The 19,894-nt window shown below is 41.7% G+C and overlaps 1 protein-coding gene across 14 annotated transcripts in view; it reads left to right on the forward strand.

Annotated features, from left to right (window-relative positions):
- Positions 1 to 19,894, forward strand: part of MAP4K5 (mitogen-activated protein kinase kinase kinase kinase 5) — a 94,124-nt gene that overhangs the window by 5,318 nt on the left and 68,912 nt on the right. For all 14 annotated transcript variants that reach the window (XR_006741448.1, XR_006741455.1, XR_006741452.1 and 11 more), the window contains one exon: positions 14,014 to 14,071. Coding sequence is in view for 5 of the 14 variants with exons in the window: in XM_045580938.1 (XP_045436894.1) it covers positions 14,014 to 14,071 (58 nt within the window). In the remaining 9 variants the exon portion in view is untranslated. The remainder of the gene's footprint in view (positions 1 to 14,013; positions 14,072 to 19,894) is intronic.

Genomic DNA, 19,894 nt, shown 5'->3' on the forward strand with positions numbered 1-19,894 from the left:
AACTTCCAAAACTGTATCCGCAGACCAGATGTCAGAGCCAGGGAGGATTAACAGAGGAAGGGTATTAAGGAATGCAGGGCTGTCTGGCTGGTGTGGTTTTATGATTGAGCGTCGACCTATGAACCAGGAGGTCACAAATCGATTCCTGATCAAGGCACATGCCAGGTTGCAGCCTCAACCCCTATGGCAACGTGCAGGAAGCAGCTGATCAATGATTCTCTCTCATCATTGATGTTCCTATCTCTCTCTACTGCTTCCTTCCTCTCTGAAATCAATAAAAATGTATTTTTAAAAATGCAGGGTGACTTCTAGGTGGACAAGATGGGAATAGTGTGCAAACAAACACCTGGTGGCTTAAGCAGCCAGGATGCATTTTGAAGGATCTGCATCTGCATTCTAAGGTTGGTGTGACCAAACCTGGCAGAGACTTTATAGATGTAGACCACAGCCTGTTTTCTGATAGAAAAGGACCAGATAATGGACCTTGTGTGTCATGTCGAAGAATTTGGATTTCTTCCTGTAAACTGAAGGAACACTTTAGGTGGGAATCTTTCAAGATGTAGAGGATGGATTAGACAAAGTTGCTGGAAGTGTAAGGACCAATCCAGATAAAAATTTATGTAAGTATACATTTAGGCACTGGTATTAGAGACAAAAGGAAAGGATGGGTTTGAGTCATCTTTAGGAGATGATCAAAATTCCCTGGTGATTAATAGTGGAAAAACAGGTCATTAAGGGCATTTAGAATTTCTGGCTTGGGTGACTACATTAGTGCCATCAACAGAATTAGGAAATACCAGATTTATGTGGTCTGGATCTTGTTTTTAGTTTTGGGCGTAGGGGATTGCATAGATGGATATGTCTAATAAATGGTGGGAAATGCAGCTCTGGCTTTCAGACATCTGGTCTGGGGATACAGGTTTGGAAGTTATCAGATGGGTTGTACCTGTGAAGTATAGGTGAGGTCACCCAGGAGAATTTGTAGTAGAGTTGAGGAAAGGCTGTAGTGTTAAAGTGGCAGAAGAAAATAATGTACATTGAAAGTATCTGAGAAGAAACAAAGGTATAGGAAATTATTTTTGTAGATATCAAGTTTCAAGAGCCCATCTATATCATCTGCATCCATTCCTGTTGCCTTCAGTTCTGTCGGCAGTAGGAAAATACTGATTTCTCAAAAAACATAAATCTAAGGTTTTGTGTCATTCCCCCTTTTCCATAGAATAGTCTTAGATTAATATGCCTTTAAGGCCCTGCCTATACCAAAAGCCACGCCATTCTAAACTTCTTTCAGCTCCTCATGTGCACTGTACTCTCTATCCTTCCTTCAGGTTTTTGCAGGTACTATTTCCTTTTCCTTAGAACTCTCTTCCTCTTCTTCTCATTCATCTGTTTATCTTCTACTCTTTGGGTTTCCTTTTAAACAATGTACTTTTAGAAAGGCCTTCTCTGTCTCTTCCAGGTCATATCTATCTGCTGTGTGATTTCTTGCCATAATACTCATCATTTGTCACTCATGATTGTTGCTGATAGTCTTCCTGCTTTACTCAGTGCATGAGAATAGGGACCTTGTGTTTACCACTGAATCAGGTAGCCTAGCACAGTGCATAGAACATAGTATGTGTTCAATAAATGTTTTGAAGGAGTGAGACACAGAGTGGTCATGTAAGTAAGAAGTTTGAAAGGGTTCATTAAGATAAAGAGTTGAGGTGTGAATGGTAAACAAGGAACTAGAGGGAATGTAGATCACTCCTTCATGCAGTTCAGCTATGAAGAGAAAAAGAAATGAAACATACAATGTTTTTTCCCCATAGTTTCTGTTTTTTTCCTTTCATTGAAACTGATTTCAGCTTTCAGTTGTCATCCTTTAAATTTTGTTTTATCACCCAAGTGAGCAGAAGTGTTACTGAGTTTACAGAAGGAAATCAGACAATTTGGGAATTTAGAAAGGAGATTAAAGGCACAAACCTAGGATGGGCTGTTAGGAACCAATGTAGGCGATAAATTTAAAGCCTTTTTTCCCTTCTTTCCTCCCTCTTCCCTTCTCTTCCTCTCTGATGTAAAGACTTGATTTTCAGCCCCAGTTATTCCCCTGTCAGTTTGATTAGGATGAGGCACATTGATAAATGGAGAGCTGAGATGCAACAGGGTGGGTGACATTTAATCAATATTTATAGAGGGTCTCTTAAGTACATTTAATCAATATTTATAGAGGGTCTCTTAAGTGCTAGATGCTAGACACTGTTCTGGGTGAAGAAAGAGAAAGATTCTTATCATCAAGAATCTGGGAGGAGAAAGACAATAAGCAATATACATAAGTTGTATGATATGGTAGCAGATGATTAAAGATATGAAAAGAAGAAAAAAATTGAACCAATATGTCACTTCTCACACACATGCACCCTCTTTTTACGTGTCCTGTGCCTTCTTGCCCCCCTTTTTAACCCTTCTTACCAATATCGGAATGAGCCAATAAGAGCATGACTTAATATATTTTAATAGACATAACCTTTGATAAATTAGTAACAGTTTTTGCATTTTAAGCTTTTTTGCTCCTATCTTAATTGTAATAAGACAGTGGAGATGCTTGGGTCTCTTTACCATTCCCTCACACCCCTCCGAAGTAATTTTCTGTTATCCTTTCTGAAATAGCATTATTCCTGAGTAGGACTTGCCTTCCTATTTTGCCTCTTTTCCTTGCTTCAGCACAGGTAGCCTTCTAAGTAATGTGTTCATTTTAGAAAAGTTTGATATGTGAATAAATGAAAAATTACCTCTATCTCCTTTGCCATAATATAAGCATTGTTATATACATCTTTCTAGACTTTTAAAAACTTATATTAAGGATACATACAGCCAGCCGGATATGGCTCAGTGGTTGAACATCTATCTATGAACCAGGAGGTCACAGTTCATTTCCTGGTCAGGTCATATGCTCGGGTTGCAGGCTCAATTCCACTGTGGGCGAGCAGGAGACAGCTGATTAATGATTCTCTCTAATCATTGAAGTTTCTCTCTCTCCTTCTCTCTCTCTCTCTCTCTCTCCCTTCCCGTTCCTCTCTGAAGCCAACAAAAATATGCTAACTTGTTTTAATTTCTAATAACACAAATCTAACTATAGTTTCTCCGCTTGGTATGATTTTTCCATTCTTCAACTCTCATAAAAACTATTTTGCTTCTAGTTTTCAAACCTCCAATAATACCTCAGCCTCTCTTTTACTCCCTCCTCTCTAACTTATCCTGACTGATGATGATAGAATTTCACTTTTTCTTTATCTAATTTTCTTCTTTAACAACAAATCTCTTTTCAGTGAGTTCCAGATTCCTAAATCCAGGAAACCTGACAGGCATCTTAACCTTAACATGTCTAACACAGAACACTCAGTGATAACCTGCTCCACAAAGCCATTCATCCCAACACCTTCCCAATCTAAATAAAATTTAATGGCATCCATCCAGTTGCTTAAGTCCAAAACCCAAAGTCATTAGTTTTTATAGAATTAGTGAGTAATTGGGCTTAATCAGATTAGGATTTTGCCAGGTTATTATGAGAGAGGGAAAGAAGGGTAAGAAAGTTAAGGATGTTTCAAGAGTGATTATAAATAGCATGATGGGTCATGGAACCCTTACAAGTAAGCAAGATGTGAGGGATTAAGAGGCAATTGGTTGTCATAGGAGAATGCATTGGGTTCATGAGGAATGGGAGGACTAGTATAAGTGAGCTAAAGGATAGAAGGTTATGATCAGGAAATACAGTGTTTGAAATCAAGATTCAGATAGGATGTCAAGGAATGAGAAATCAGAGAGATCTTGATGTTGAAGTTTGTAAGAATGATGGCATGAGAGAGATGGAGAGGAAAACTGTGAGCCAGGGGCCATAAAGTCTTAACATGAACCAGGAGCTATGACCAGGTTAGTAGACAATGGCATCCTGGTGGTTGATAGCCTGTACCCTTTCACAGTCTGGGAGCCGTCGGAGGGTATCAAACTGACACTTAGGGCTGCTTGCCAGCCATCAGCCTGGTTTATGGCTGAGTAGCGCTCCCCCTGTGGGAGCCCACTGACCACTAGAGGGCAGCTCCTGTGTTGAGCGTCTGCCTCCTGGTGGTCAGTGCTTGTCATAGCACCGGTTGTTCCATTGGTTGGTCAATTTGCATATTACCCTTTTATAGGATAGGATAAGATAGGATAGGATAGGGGAGGGGAGGGGAGGGGAGGGTATGGTAGGGGAGGGTATGGTAGAGTAGGGTATGGTAGGATAGGATGTTTCCTAATACAGGACAGTTTTACTTTGAAATGTCCATGTTTTTCTTAACACCTTTGCCTGGAATTCTTCCACAGTCCCTTACCCCCCAAGTCCTCACAGGAAAGTCTCATTAAATCTCAGCTTAGATTTACTTCTTCCTGGAAGGTTTTCTCCAGTCAACTTTGACTGGGTTCAGAATCCTGCTAGGTTGTCTTATATCACCTTGGAACATTTCTCACACTTTATTGTATTTATTTTTATTTTTAAAATTTATTTTATTGATTTTTTTACAGATAGGGGTGAGGGATAGAGAGTTAGAAACATCAATGAGAGAAAAACCCCTACTGGGGATGTGCCCGCAACCAAGGTACATGCTCTTGACTAGAATCGAACTTGGGACCCTTCAGTCCACAGGCCAATGCTCTATCCACTGAGCCAAACCGGTCAGGGCACTTTACTGTATTCACTATTCACTTCTCTGTCTCTCCTGAAGGCAAGAACTATTTTATTTTATTACATGCTAAGTATCAACAACAGTGCCTGGCACATAGTAAGTATCCTAAATAATAAAAGAGAAACACGCAAATTGTCCATACCTCCACTATGCCCACAAACCATGCCCACCAGTCAATCAAGAGCAGCTATGCAAATTACCCCCAACAAATATGGCGGTGGCCATAGAGCTCAAGAGAGCAGGAGGCTTGGGTTGCCCCCAGTGATGGAGGAAGTCCTGGCCTGCCCTGGCCTCCGCTCAAGGCTACAAAGTTTCAATTATAGAAGATAGATAAATCCAGATACCAGGGCCTCCACTTCGGTCACTGGTGGGGTGTGGTGGGGGGGGGTGCATGGCAAGCCTGCAAACCACCACAGGCCTCTTGCCCAGGCCACCCCAGGCCCCAAGAAAATGTCCACCCTGATCAGGGACACCCTTCAAGGCAAACCAGCCAGCCCCCACCCATGCAGCAGGCCTCTACCCTATCTAATAAAAGAATAATATGCAAATTGACCATCACTCCAACAAACCAGATTGCTGCCCCCATGTGGACAAAAGATGGCCACCAGAAGAGAGCCAGCAAGGGAGGGCATTTGGAAGGGACCAGGCCTGCAAGGGCAGGCAGTTGGGGGCAATCAAGCCTGCAAAGAAGGTGTGACCAGGCCTACAGAGGAGGGGAGTTGGGGGGGACCAGATCTGCAGAGGAGCACAGTTAGGGGTGACCATGCCTGGAGAGGAGGGCAGTTAGGGGTGACCAGACCTTCAAGGGAGGGTAACTAGGGGTGACCAGATCAGCAGAGGAGGGTAGTTAGGGGCAAACAGGCTAGCATGGGAGCAGTTAGGCATCAATCAGGCTGGCAGAGGAATGGTTAGGGGAAGATCAGGCTGGCAGGCAGAAGCAGTTAGGGCAATCAGGAAGGCAGGCAGGCGAGCATTTGGAGCCAGCAGTCCTGGATTGTGAGAAGGATCCCAGATTGGAGAGGGTGCAGGCTGGGCTGAGGGACCCCCACCCCCACCCCCGGGCACAAATTTTGTGTACCAGGCCTCTAGTTCAATAATATATATTGAATGAACAAACCAGTCAAAAACAATGTTCCATACAGAAATCAGGTATAGAGGTTTTACAGCTTATGAAATAATTGACTATGTTCTTCTTTTGTGGATAAATGAGCTACTTTGCATTCCTTCAAACTTACAGGTGTTGTATTGCCACTTTTGTATTGAAGTTCATATTCTTTAATCTGGGTTGTATAATTCTGACTCTGAGTAGTAGTCACTAGCCACTACAACCTGGAGACATCTGGATTTTCTCTTGTTAAAGACTATTTTTAGTGGAACAGGGCATATTTAAAACTGATGCCCCTGGTTGGCTTCCTGGAAAAGTTTTGTGACTCTAAAGCTATGTTAAGAGAAAATTAACAGAGGATAGGCAAAGGGGCCTCATGTGAACAACAGTAAAGTGGAATATAAGAGCTGAAGGGAGGGCAGGAAGAGAGGAAGAAGAGAGGAAGAGAGGAAGAAGAAGAGGAAAAGGGGGAGGGGTGGGAAGAGAAAGAGAAAAATAAACCTTGGATGTGAGATGCAAACATCCTTTGGTTGCCTTCCTTACCCAGATGGGGTGGCGGGAATCAAACTCACAACCAGGTATGTGCCTTGACCCGGGATAAATGTGCCTTGACCTGGAAACATACTGGCAACCTTTCAGTGCACAGGACAACGCTACCACCATGGAGCCAAATTGGCCACGGCACTGGTTTCATCTTTTTGCCCTAGTTTTGAAAAATTGCCCTGTCTGTTGTGGTTCAGTTGATTGGGCGTCGCCCCACGCAACAAAAGATCACCAGTTCATTTCCCGTCCAGGCACATGCCCTGTTTGTGGGGCTCATGCAGGAGGTAGCTGATGGATGTTTCTCTCTCTTCCCCTCTCCCTCTCCTCGCTTTCTCTCTCGCTAAAAATCAGTAAAAACAATTTTAAAAAAATTACCTTCTGACTGCATGGCTACTGAGATGTAATGTGTATATCTTCTTATTTGTTGAAAAATTGTAGTTAAAATGTATAAACATAAAGCTTTCCTTTAATTATTTACCGAATTAAAAATTTCACAGCATGTAGGAAAGTTAATGGCTGATAAAAAAAAAAAAAAAAAGCAACTGAATAATATTGTTGAAATAGAAATGGCTTAGTTAGATCAGCATCGTTAATTTTTTTTCTTGGTGCTGGTGGAAATGTAAGGCTAACTTTTTACTGGGAATTTAAAAATCCAAAACAGGAGAGTTTGAGTTAAAATGCTTTTACAGTAGGAAATTGACTTGAAAATGTTACTTAGGAAATTAAGGAGAACTGCATTGGCAATGAGAGTATAAACAATTAAGTGGAAAGGCTGTTTTATCGATTTATGATGATATTGGAGTGCTGCAGTACTTCTGTTAGTTTCTTCTGTAAATATAATGCAGGATCTTCAAATTCTTATGGTTTAAAAACAAAAATGCTTGAGACTGTCACATTTAACTTGTTGCAGGGAAATGCTGGATTTCAAACACCAATATTACGTATGACTACTTTGGATTTCAGTGTGAAATTGAATGTTTAGTGTTAAATACCTGAAAGATCTCTTTAGAACGTTGAATCTGTAAAGTCTCTATTTAGAATATCTTTTTTTTTTCTGAAAGCCTCTTTGCCTTTCATTATAAAAGAGCCTGGTACTGCTTTCTGTTTTAAAAATGCAGCTGGAAAATTACAGAATGAAAACATGTTCCCATCAGTTGTTCACTTGGAGAGAACAGAAATATGTCTTCAAAGTGGAGACTGACATTTACATATTTATTCTATCAGTGAGAGTTAGGGTTATGGGGTTTTCTTTACTTTTTACTTAACTACATATATTTTTAAAACCTCTGCATGGTGTAGCTGAATTTTATTTTTTATTACATTTTATTGGGGTGACATTGGTCGAACATAGAGATTTCATGTGAGGATTTCTAAGTTACAAAATTTGTATATAGCACTATGTGCCCACAATCCAAAGTCAAATATTCTCTCACCTCATAATAGGACCCCTTCTCCCCCCGACCTCCTTCTCTCTGGCAAGCACCACACTGCTGTTTGTGTTCATAAGTTTCAGTTTTCTATCCCACAAATGAGTGAACCATATGAGTGATATCATATGGTTCTTAGTTTTTTCTGTCTGACTTTCGGTATTTCACTTAGCATAATGTTCTCAAGGTCCATCCATGTTGTTGCAAATGGTGCTATTTCATCCTTTCTTATGGCTGAGTAGTATTCCCTTGTGTGTATGTACCACATTATCTTCCGGTCCTCTATCGCAGAACACTTTGGTTGTTGCCATGTCTTGGCCACCATGAATAATGCTGCAGTGAACATAGGAGTGCATATATCTTTGAGAATACATGATTTTTGAGTTTTTTGGATATATATCCAGGAGTAGGGTTGCTGGGTATATAGTAGCTCAATTCTTAATTTTTTGAGGAGTCGCCAGACTGCTTTCCGTACTGGTTTGTACCAGTATACATTCTAACTAGCAATGAATGAGGGTTCCCTTTTTCCACAACCTCTCCAACATTTGTTATTGCTTGTCTTGTTGATAATGGCGACTCCTAATAGGTGTAAGGTGGTATCTCATTGTAGTTTTAATTTGCATTTCTCTAATTGCCAGTGAAGTTAAACATCTTTTTATATATCTACTGGATCCCCGGTGCATGAAAATTCATGCACTGGAGGGATGGGAGGTCCCTCAGCCGGGCCTGCCCCCTCTCACAGTCCAGGAGCCCTCAGGGGTGGGAGATAAACCGGCGATCAGGGGAAGGTGACTCCCCATCACACCTCTACTGTTGCCACTGCTAGCAGAGCAAGCCTTAGCTAGCCCTGGTTACCTGAGCCTCGGGCCTACCCTGGGCAGCTGGGGGACTTCGTAGGCAGGTGCACAGAGCGGCTGAGGGGACTGGATGCCGCCATCTTGTGGCTGTGGGTGCTGCCATCTTTGTGGGCATGGCATTCAATTAGTATATTCCCTCCTTATTGGCTGTGGGTGCCGCCATCTTGAGGGCTGGGCAGTCAATTAACATATTCCCTCCTTATTGGATGTGGTGCTGCCATCTTTGAAGGCAGGGCAATCACTTAGCATATTCCCTCCTTATTGGCTGTGGGCCCTGTTATATTTGTGACAGCATGAGGGTCAGTTAGCATATTCCCTATTTTCTAGATAGGACTAGAGGCCCTGTGCATGAAATTTGTGCATGGGGAGGGAGTATCGCTCAGCCCAGCCTGTACCTTCTCCAATCTGAGACCCCTCAAGGGATGTCTGACTGCCTGTTTAGGCCGGATCCCAGTGGACATCTCTCTCACAATCCAGGATTGCTGGCTCCCAACTGCTCACCTGCCTTCCTTCCTGATTGCCCCTAACTACTTCTGCCTGCCAGCCTGATCACCCCCTAACCACTCCCCTGCCAGCCTCATTGATGTCTGACTGCTCTCCTGCAAGCCTATTTGTTCCTAACTACCCTCTCCTGGTCACCCCTAACTGCTCTCCCCTGCAGGCCTGGGCCCCTCTCAACTGCCCTTCCCTGCAGGCCCAGTCGCACCCAACTTCCCTCCTCTGCCGGCTTGGTTACCCCTAACTGCCCTGCCCTGCAGACTTGATCGCCCCCAACTGCCCTCCCTTGTAGGCCTGGTCCCTTCCAACTGCCCTCCCCTACTGGCCATCTTGTGGCGGCCATCTTGTGTCTACATGGGGCAGCCATCTTGACCACATAGGGGAAGCTATCTTGTGGGTTTGACTGATGGTTAATCTACATATTACTCTCTTATTAGATAGGATGGAGGCCTGGTGCATGGGTGGGGGCCAGCTGGTTTGCCCTGAAGGGTGTCCCGGATCAAGGTGGGGGTTCCCTTGGGACGTGGGGCAACCTGGGCAAGGGGCCTGTGGAGGTTTGCAGGCTGGCCATGCCCCCTGGTGACCCAAGTGGAGGCCCTGTTATCTGGGATTTATTTATCTTCCATAATTGAAACTTTGTAGCCTGGAGCGGAGCCAAGCCTTCTGCTTGTTTCCTGGCAGCAGCCATTTCTGTTGGGATTTATGTACCTTCTATAATTGAAACTTTGTAACCTTAAGCAGAGGCCTGGGCCAGCCAGGGTGTGCAGAAAGCTTCCTCCATTGCTGGGGCAACCCTAGCCTCCTGCTCTTTCCAGCTCTGTGGCTGCCACCATTTCTATTTTGCTTTATGTGCTTCTATCATTGAAACTTTATAGTCTGGAGTGGAGCCTAGGCTGGCAAGGGCAGGTGGAAAGCTTGACTTCCTCCATTGCCGGGGAAACCCAAGCCTTCCTCCTGCTCTCTGTGGCCATAGCCATCTTGGATGGGTTTATTTGCATATTTGCTCCTGATTGGCTGGTGGGCATGGCTTGTGGGTGTATTGAAGTGATGGTTAATTTGCATATCACTCTTTTATTATATAGGATTGGCTGTTCGTATGTCTTCTTGGGAAAGGTGTATTTCAGGTCTTCTGCCCATTTTTTGATTGGGTGGTTTGGTGTTGAGTTTTACGAGTTCTTTATATATTTTGGAAATTAAACCTTGGTCTGAGTTACTGTTTGTAAATATCATCTACCATCTGGGTGGCTGCCTGTTTGTTTTGTTATTCTTTTCTTTTGCTGTGCAGAAGCTCTTCAGTTTGAAATAGGTCCCATTAATTTATTTTTTCACCATTACCTCCCTTGCCTTTGGGGTCAAGTCTATAAATGTTCTCTACCACTCAGGTCCATAAGTTTGGTATCTATATTTTCTTCTATGTAACTTATAGTTCCAAGTCTTATATTTAGGTCTTTAATCCTTATTGAATTAATTTTTTATACTTGGGGACAAACTGTAATCCAGTTTTATTTATTTGCACGTGGCTTTCCAGTTTTCCCAGCACCATTAATTGAAGAGACTATCCACCATCTTTATTTTATGTGGTTATGTGATTGTTGTTCAAATCCTCCAATGGTATATTTCTTTCTGAACCCATCAGAAATTCTAAAAAATAAATACGTAAAGATGTCTTTGGTCCTTGCAACATTTTTGTTCAAATACATTAAAACAGTGCATTTGTGTTGACTCAAATGAATCTGAAAGTATATACTTAAAATAATTTTATATGTGTTATTTTAAAAATAATTAATAGACTTTTTGTACAGTATTAGATTTACAGAATAATTGAGCAAAGAATACATGGAGTTATATTCATCCACACCTCCCCCACTCACCCACACACAGTTTCTTCTTTTATTTTTATTTTATTTTATTTTATTTTTTTAAAAATATATTTTATTGATTTTTCAGAGAAGAAGAGAGAGGGATAGAGAGTTAGAAACGTCGATGAGAGAGAATCATCGACCAGCTGCCTCTCGCACACCCCCATGGGGGATGTGCCCGCAACCAAGGTACATGCCCTTGACTGGAATCGAACCCGGGACCTTTCAGTCCGCAGGCCGACGCTCTATCCACTGAGCCAAACCGGTGCCGGCAGTTTCTTCTTTTATTAATATCTTGTATGAGTGATATATCCTAGCTAATAAAAGAGAAAAATACAAATTGAAGCATACCTTCCCTATGCCAACAAGGCATGCCCACCAGTCAATCAAGAGTGAGTATGCAAATTAATCCAACAAATATGGCATTGGCCATGGAGCTGGAACAAGCAGGAGGCTTGGATTGCCGCCAGTGATGAAGGAAACGAAACTTCCACCACCCTCCACCCCTGCCCTGGCCTCCGCTCAAGGCTACAAAGTTTCAATTATAGAAGATAAATAAGTCCAGATACCAGGGCCTCCACTTGGGTTGCTTGGGGGGACGCGGGGATGGCTGGCCGGCAAACCACCATAGGTTCCTAGCCCAGGCCACCCCATGCCCCAAGGGAATCCCCACCCTGATCCGGAACATCCTTCAGGGCAAACCAGCTGGCTCCCACCCATGCGCCAGGTCTCTATCCTGCTATCTAATAAAAGAGTAATATGCAGATTGAGCATCACTCCAACACACAAGATGGCTTCCTCCATGTGGTCAAAGATGGCTGCCCCTATGTGGATACAAGATGGCCGCCACAGATGGCCAGAAGGGGAGGGCAGTTAGGAGGAACCAGGCCTGCAAGGGCAGGCAGTTGGGGGCAATCAAGCCTGCAAAAAAGGGCAATTAGGGGTGACCAAGCCGGCAATGGAGGGATGTTGGGGACAACCGGGCCTGCATGGAAGGGCTGTTGCGGGGGGGACCCAGGCCTGCAGGGGAGAGCAGTTGCAGGGGACCCAGCCTGCAGGGCAGGGCAGTTGGGGGGGACCAGGCCTGCAGGGGAGGGCAGTTAGGGGCAATCAGGCAGGCGGGCAGTTGTGAGCCAGCAGTACTGGATTGTGAGAGGAATGTCCTAGATTGGAGGGTGCAGGCTGGGTTTGAGCGATACACACACACACACACACACACACACACACACACACACACGTCCATGCACGAATTTCATGCACCAGGCCTCTAAATTATATGTTCCATTAATAGAAAATTAGGCAGTATTGCAAATCATGTTTAGAAGACTAATGGCATCATCCTCTTCTACAACATATGTACACCCTCACACACTAAATATTCCATTTATGGAAAATTAAGCAGCTTGCAAAGCATGTTGTAGAAGATTGTGATGACATCATTGTCTTCTACAACACATACACACTGTCAGGCACACATGCACATATGCATGCACACACAGACCAGAAAAAGAAACACACACTATATGTTAGCTTTTAAACTTTTCCCTCCAGGTTGTAAGATACAGATGATTTGTGTTTGTTTTTTAATCTTCCCCTGAGGTTATGTTTTATTGACTTTGGGGAGAGAGGGAGGAAGAGAAAGAAACCTCCATCGATTGCCTCCTGTGTGCACCCGTACTGGGTACAAATCCACAATCTAGTATGTGCCTGACCAGAAATCAAACCTGCAACCTCTTGGTACACGGGGTGATGCTCCAACCAACTTAGCCATCCGGCTAGGGATTTATTTTTATTTATATATTTTTATTTTCCTTCAATGGCCTATGACTATATTTATCAAATATATAACAATTGTATTTTTCCTTGCTTTTCTTTTTTTAAGTTAACTTCAAGAATTTTTAAAATATCTTTTTATTGATTTCAGAGAGGAAGGGAGAGGAAGAGTGAGATAGAAACATCAATGATGAAAGAAAATCATTGTTGGTTGCCTTTTGCATGCCCTCCTACTGGAAATCATGCGTATGCCCGGACTGGAAATCAAACCATGACCTCCTTCCTGGTTCTTAGGTCATCACTCAATCACTGAGACACGCCCCAGTGGACTAAGTTAAATTTATTGAAGTAACTTTTGTTACCAGTGTTGGGGTTCTTGGGTTCTCCAAGATAGAAATCGAGAGGAAGCCCCAGAGAATTTTCCAGACATATTTTATTAAGCTTATGCTGGAGCACAAGAGAGGCAGCACCGAGGAAAAGAAAGGTTCTCTGAACTGGCTTAGGGGCTGGCTCTGCTTAGCTGTTTTATAAGTTGGGGACAAAGCAGACTTGTGTGAAAAGGTAGACCTTAAAAAAAAGCGGCCTTGGCAATTTGTTGTGTCAGGGTATGAAAAGCAAGAGTTTAGAAGGGGGACATAGACATTTCGGTAGGAAGTGGAGGAATGGTTGCATTCTTGTGGTGGGCCTATGAGTGGGGTTTTTTTCTGGCCGTCAGGAAGCCTTGGAATCCCAGGAGGGGCCATGGGGAAATGTCAGCTCTGTGGGGTTTTTGGTGTAATGTCCTTGGGATCCCAGGCCCAGGTCCCTATTCTCTCTCACATTGGTTAATGACAATATGTAAATTTCATGTGTACAACATTGTAATTCAACATTTGTATACTCTATTGCATGCTCACCACCCAAAGCCAGTTTCCTCATGAGTATTTTTTTAATTAAGAAAAATATCAGGGGAGGGGATTGGTGAAGGAGAGGACATCTGTAATACTTTCTACAGTAAAGATAAAAATACAAAATAGAAAAATGTTAACTCAAGTATAAAGAAAAGACTTGGAGGAAGTACACCAACATTATAAACCGTAACTGTTTTTAAGTGGTGGGAGTAAAGGTAATATTTTGTATATTTTCTTTTAATGGAAAAATAAATATACTCATTAAAATTTTGTTTTTTAGCTTTATTAAAAACATGATTGATAAGCAACAATTAACATAACTTTTATATAGTTAAACTTTTAAAACATTTTATTTTCATTTTAGGCCAGAAATATACATACGGGAGAGTTGGCTGCAGTAAAAATTATCAAATTGGAGCCTGGTACGTATTAAAACACTCATGACAATTTTTTAACACTTTTCTTGTGCAGTTCACAAATATAGAACTTAAAAAACATTTTCCATATTTCTTTGTTTCCCTTCTTCCAAAAGAAATATTTATATATTGTCAGGGCAATAGGATTTCTCAAATATGACTACATTAAATTGCATTGGAGGTTATTAATTAAAGACAAATTTTATTGCTAAATAAAAGTTCAAATGTGCACATTCAAAAATTGGAAGACACATTGACAATGTTAAAGTAGTTTTTAAGTTATAGTGAGATAATTGAGCTTCGGTATTAACTTCTATGAGAATTTGATTAGGAAAGTATTCATTGATTTTTGGTAATATTTGGCATAATGATATTTTATATGTTAGCTGTTGTCTTGCTGATTGATTTAGGTTTAATAATTCTGGTCTTAGACTTTTTTTTAACACTTTCTGTCAGAAATGCTTTTTTTTTTTTTTTTTTTTTTTTTTTTTAACTCTGTCAGAGGCTCTTTTAAAACATATTGAGTGATTTGCTTTGAAAACAAAAGTATTATGTAAGACCTGAAACCATTTTATTATTTTGATATCCTCAAAGGTTTTTTCTCTCTTAGTAATGGCATCTTTAAAAAAAAAAAAAAAAAGTATTCAATTGGTATTGTGTCCAGGTTTACCACAAAAATTAGAAAATTCAGAAATTATAAAGAAAATAAAAATAATCTATTTGTCACCCAGGGATAACTATTATTGCCTTTTAGTGTATTTCCTCTTATTTTCCTCCTCTGTATACATGTAAAGATTTTACAGAGAGCATATACTATATGTACTATATTCTGTTCTTCACCTACATTACATAACTTTTACATAGGTCAGTAAATATTTTTTTCTTTTTAATTGAGTTATAAGTGACATACAACATTATATTAGTTTCAGGTGTACAACATAACGATTCAGTATTTGTCTATATTGTAAAAGGATCACAGTAAATCTAGTTAATATCTATCACCATACATAGTTACATTTTTTTTCCCTGTGATGAGAACTTTTAAGATTTGCTCTTTTGGGTGGCCAGCATAGTTTGGTAGTTGAGCATCGGCCTATGAACCAGGAGATTGGAGACTGGAGTTTGGTTCCCGGTCACAGCACATGCCTGGGTTGCAGGCTTGATCCCCAGTGATGCCCTGCAGGAGGTGGCCAATCAATGATTCTCTCTCACCATTGATGTTTCTGTCTCTCCCTCTTCCTCTCCTCTCTGAAATCAATAGAAGTATATATATATATTTTTTTTTAATTTACTCTTAACAACTTTCAAATATGTGACACAATAATATTAACTACTAGAGGCCTGGTGCTTGAATTCATACATGGGTGGGGTCCTCAGCCTGGCAGCCAATCGGGCCTCATTGGGACCATCTCGCCCAGTCCTGATAAGGGCCTATCAGGGCAGCCAGCCGAGGGAGGGTAGAGAGGGAGAGGAGGTATTGCTGGAGGTTGACTGATCACAGGAGGTTGGCTGTGAGAGTGTACTGACCACCAGGGGACAGTTCCTGCATTGAGGGTCTGACCTCTGGGGGTCACTGTGCGTCAGAGTGACCAGTCAGTCGACTGCCTGTTCAGTCATTCAGTTGCTTAGGCTTTTATATATGAGGATAGTTACCGTGCTGTACATTACATCCCATGACTTATTTTATAGCTGGAAGCTCCTACCTTTTATATTCCTTCACTCATTTTTCCCATCCATTCGCTTCCTATCTGTTCTCTGTATCCATGAGCTTGATTTTTTGGTGTGTTTTTTAAAAGATTCCACCCATAAGTGAGATCTGTTATATTTATAATGCCCTCAAGATCCATCTATATTGTCAAAATTATAAATTTCTAATGAGCTCAATAGTAGCTTTTTTTCTCCATATTTTTTTTCTTTTTTTACTGTGGTAAAATAAACATTACATAAAATTTACCATCTACACCTTTATTTTTTTTTAATCCTCATCCAAGGATATTTTTTCCATTAATCTTTAGATAAAAACATCTATGGGGGAGAGGCACATTGACTGGTTGCCTCTCACATGCCTTGACCAGGGCCAGAGATCAAACCTACAACCGAGGTATGTGTTCTTGACCAGGAGTCAAACCCAAGACCCTTTGGTCTGTGGGCCATTGCTCTTACCATTGAGAAAATTGGCCAGGGCTAAATGTGCTACATCAACACCATCCAACTCCTGAACTCTTTTCATCTGAAACTCTGTAGTCAGTTAATAGTAACTTCCCATTCCCCTCTTCCCCCCAGCCCCTGTCAGCCACCATTCTATTTTCTGTCTCTGATTTGACTACTTTAGGTACTTCATATACAATATTTGTCTTTCTGTTACTGGTTTATTTCTCTTACCATAATGTCCTCAAGCTTCACCCATGTTGTCACATCAGTTTCCTTCTTTTTAGGACTGAATAATGTTCCATTGTGTATATATTTGCCACATTTTATTTATCCACTCACCTGTTGGACACTTGGGTTGCTTTCAACTTTAGCTATTGTGAATAATACTGCTATGAACATAAGCTACAAGTATTTCTTTAATACCCTGCTTTCAGTCTTTTGGGTATATACCAGTAGTGGAATTGCTAGATCATATATTTCTATTTTTAATTTTTTGAGGGACCGCCATACTATTTTCCACAGTGGCTGTGCAATTTTACATTCCTTCCAATAGTGCACAAGGGTTCCAATTTCTCTATATTTTTGCCAACAATTGTTATTTTTCTATTTTGGTTTGTTTGTTATAGTAGCAATCCTAATGGGTGTGAGTAGGTGGTATCTCATTGTAGTTTTTATTTGTATTTCCTAATAATTAGTAATGTTGGTATCTTTTCATGTGCTTATTTGTATATCTGCTTTGAAGAAATATTTATTGTAAGTCCTTTGTTTTTTAATCTGTTTTTTTTGGCAGTGTTGAGTTTTAGATGTTCCGTATATAGTCTAGAATTCAGGGGTCCTCAAACTTTTTAAAGTGGGGGCCAGATCACGGTCCCTCAGAGAGCTGGAGGGCCGGACTATATGAACTACTAATTCCTACTGTAACACCTCGGCTGCGCTCACTGCCCAAAAAACCTGGCGGGCCGGATCAGACTCCTCTGCGGGCCGCATGTGGCCCGTGGGCCGTAGTTTGAAGACCCCTGGATTAATCTCATCAGATTTGTGTTTTACAAATATTTTCTCCCATTATTTGGGTTGCTTTTTGTGTTGAGTTTCTTTTGATGCCCCAAATTTTAAACATTCATAAAGTCCAATTTTTAATTTATTCTTTTGTTGCTATACCTTTGTTTCATACCCAAGAAATTATTGCTAAATTTAATATCATGAGGCTTTTGCCTATTTTTTTTTTTTTTTTGAGAGTTTTATAGTTTTAGGGCGCACACATAGCCCCGCCCTCCTGCGCACACAGCCTCCTGGTGATAGCTTGTGGTGTGAGGGCGTTGTGGCCTGAGGGCATGACGACCACATGGACTTTTATTAATAGGATAGACAATAGGTTAGCTGTTTATGGAATGGATCATGAAAGTGTTAAGAATAATGTAATTTGAATCCACAAATTGATTGATCTTCCCAAGCCTGCTTTTTCCTAGATCAGTCTTCCCCGTTTTGTTTGGCAGTTAGCCAACCCCATTGCCTTATTTCTCTCTCTTTTTTGTACTCCAGGGTCAGTCTGTCAGCAAGTTCCTTCAGCTCCACTTCCAAAACATCTCCTGAATCCAACTACTACTCATTATTGCTATCTCCACTCTCTTGGCTTCCCTGTATCCTCTCCCACACCTTCCATCTGCCACCATCTAGTTTCCATAAAAGTATCATACTTGAGTAATCTTTTTAAACACAAATTTTTGTGCTCTCCTGATTAAAACATTTTTGGCTTTTCCAAATCCACTTAGAATATTCAAACTTTCAACCTTGCTCACAAAACCCTATATGAGCTGCTCTGACTACTATTCTGAGCTCATCATGTATGACTTCTGCTTCCTTACTCTGCCTCTGCTTTCTTTTTATTGAAACAGCCCAGTTGTTTGGAGTGTTGTCCCATACACTGAAAGGTTGCAGGTTTCAAACCTGGTCAGGGCAACCAATGGATGTTTCTATCTTTCTAAAAATACCACTAAAAGCATATCCTCAGGTGAGGATTAAAATAAAATAAAACAGTCCAAGATTAAACTAGCTCTTCTATTCTCAGGAGATTCTTGGTCATTCAGATTTCAATTTAAATGTTGTGTCCTCAGAGAGACCCATTTCTGACTCCTAATTTAAAGTAGACACCCAGGCCCTGTTATTTTATTTCTCTGCATAGGACATGTAACTGTTTGGTATTTATTTATACACTAGAGGCCCGGTGCATGAAATTTGTGTACGGGGGTGGGGGAGGGGTGCCCCTCAGCCAAGCCTTCACCCTCTCCAATCTGGGATCCCTCTCACAATCCAGGACTGCTGGCTCCCAACTGCTCACCTGCCTGCCTGCCTGCCTGATTACTCCTAACTGCTTCTGCCTGCCAGCCTGATCACCCCCTAACCACTCCCTGCCAGCCAGATTGATGCCTAATTACTCCCCTGCCAGCCCAATTGCCCCTAACTGCCCTTCCCTGCCATCCTGGTCACCCCTAACTGTCCTCCCCTGCAGGCCTAGTTGCCCCCAACTGCCCTTTCCTACTGGTTTAGTCATCCCTAATATCCTCCCTTGCCTGCTTGGTCACCCCTAACTGTCCTCGCCTGCAGGCCTCGTTGCCCCCAACATCCCTTCCCTGCTGGCCCAGTTACTCCTAACTTCCCTCCCCTGGTTGCACCTAACTGCCTTGCCATGCTGGCCTGGTCACCCCCAACCGCCCTCCCCTGAAGGCCTGGTCGCCTCCAACTGCCCTCCCCTGCAGGCCTGGTTGCCCCCCATTGCCCTCCCCTGCTGGCCATCTTGTGGCTGCCATTTTGTGTCTACATGGGACAGCCATCTTGTGTGTTGGAGTGACTGTCAATTTGTATATTAGGCTTTTATTATATAGGACTATTAGCCCTGAGCACAAATCCATGCACTGGTAGCTCGCTGCCACCCTCCCGTAGCTCTCTGCCTGCTTCCCCACCCTCCGGTAGCTCCCTCTGCCCCCTTCCCTTCTGTAGCTCTCTGCTGCCCACTTATAGCTTGCTGCCCCACCCTCCTATTGATCCATGATCTGGTCATTACTCGGTAACACCGTTGATTGTTACACTTCACGGTAACATCTTTATTATATAGGATGTTTGTTTGTTTAAAGTCAGTCTCTCCTACAGTGTAAGATCATGAAAATAGTGATCTGTCTTCACTGCCATATTGCAACACCTGGAACAGTATTTTCTTTGTACAGATGAATATTATATTTGTCTTTCTATTGTCTTTGTATAAGACTGACAAATTAATTAGGTATATAATTATTGTATCACACATTCTTTTCTCACCATCAAAAAACCTACAGGCATTTTCTCCCTTGAATACTATTAGAGAAACTGCAAGGCCAGCCTGGTAACTTGTTGCTTCTGCCTGATGGTTTGTGGCACCACGTGCTGCCTGCATATTTTCTCTAAGCTGTGATATGCAGAAAATACAGCCTTAACCTTTTTTACCTTTAGATTTTTACTCATGGTTAGTTGTAATTGTAATTTTAAAAATTAGTAAATATCAACTATAAAATTAGTCACCTGAGAAATAAAATGTGAGGGTCTAAATTATTTTAAGTATATATGCTTTTCTTTTTAGAAAACAGTTTCATTTATTTTCATCATCTGTGCTTTAGAATTGAGGAATTGATCTTCTGTTTGTGATGGTGA

The sequence above is a fragment of the Pipistrellus kuhlii genome, unplaced genomic scaffold, assembly GCF_014108245.1.
Source record: "Pipistrellus kuhlii isolate mPipKuh1 unplaced genomic scaffold, mPipKuh1.p scaffold_m20_p_1, whole genome shotgun sequence".
Lineage (NCBI taxonomy): Eukaryota > Metazoa > Chordata > Mammalia > Chiroptera > Vespertilionidae > Pipistrellus > Pipistrellus kuhlii.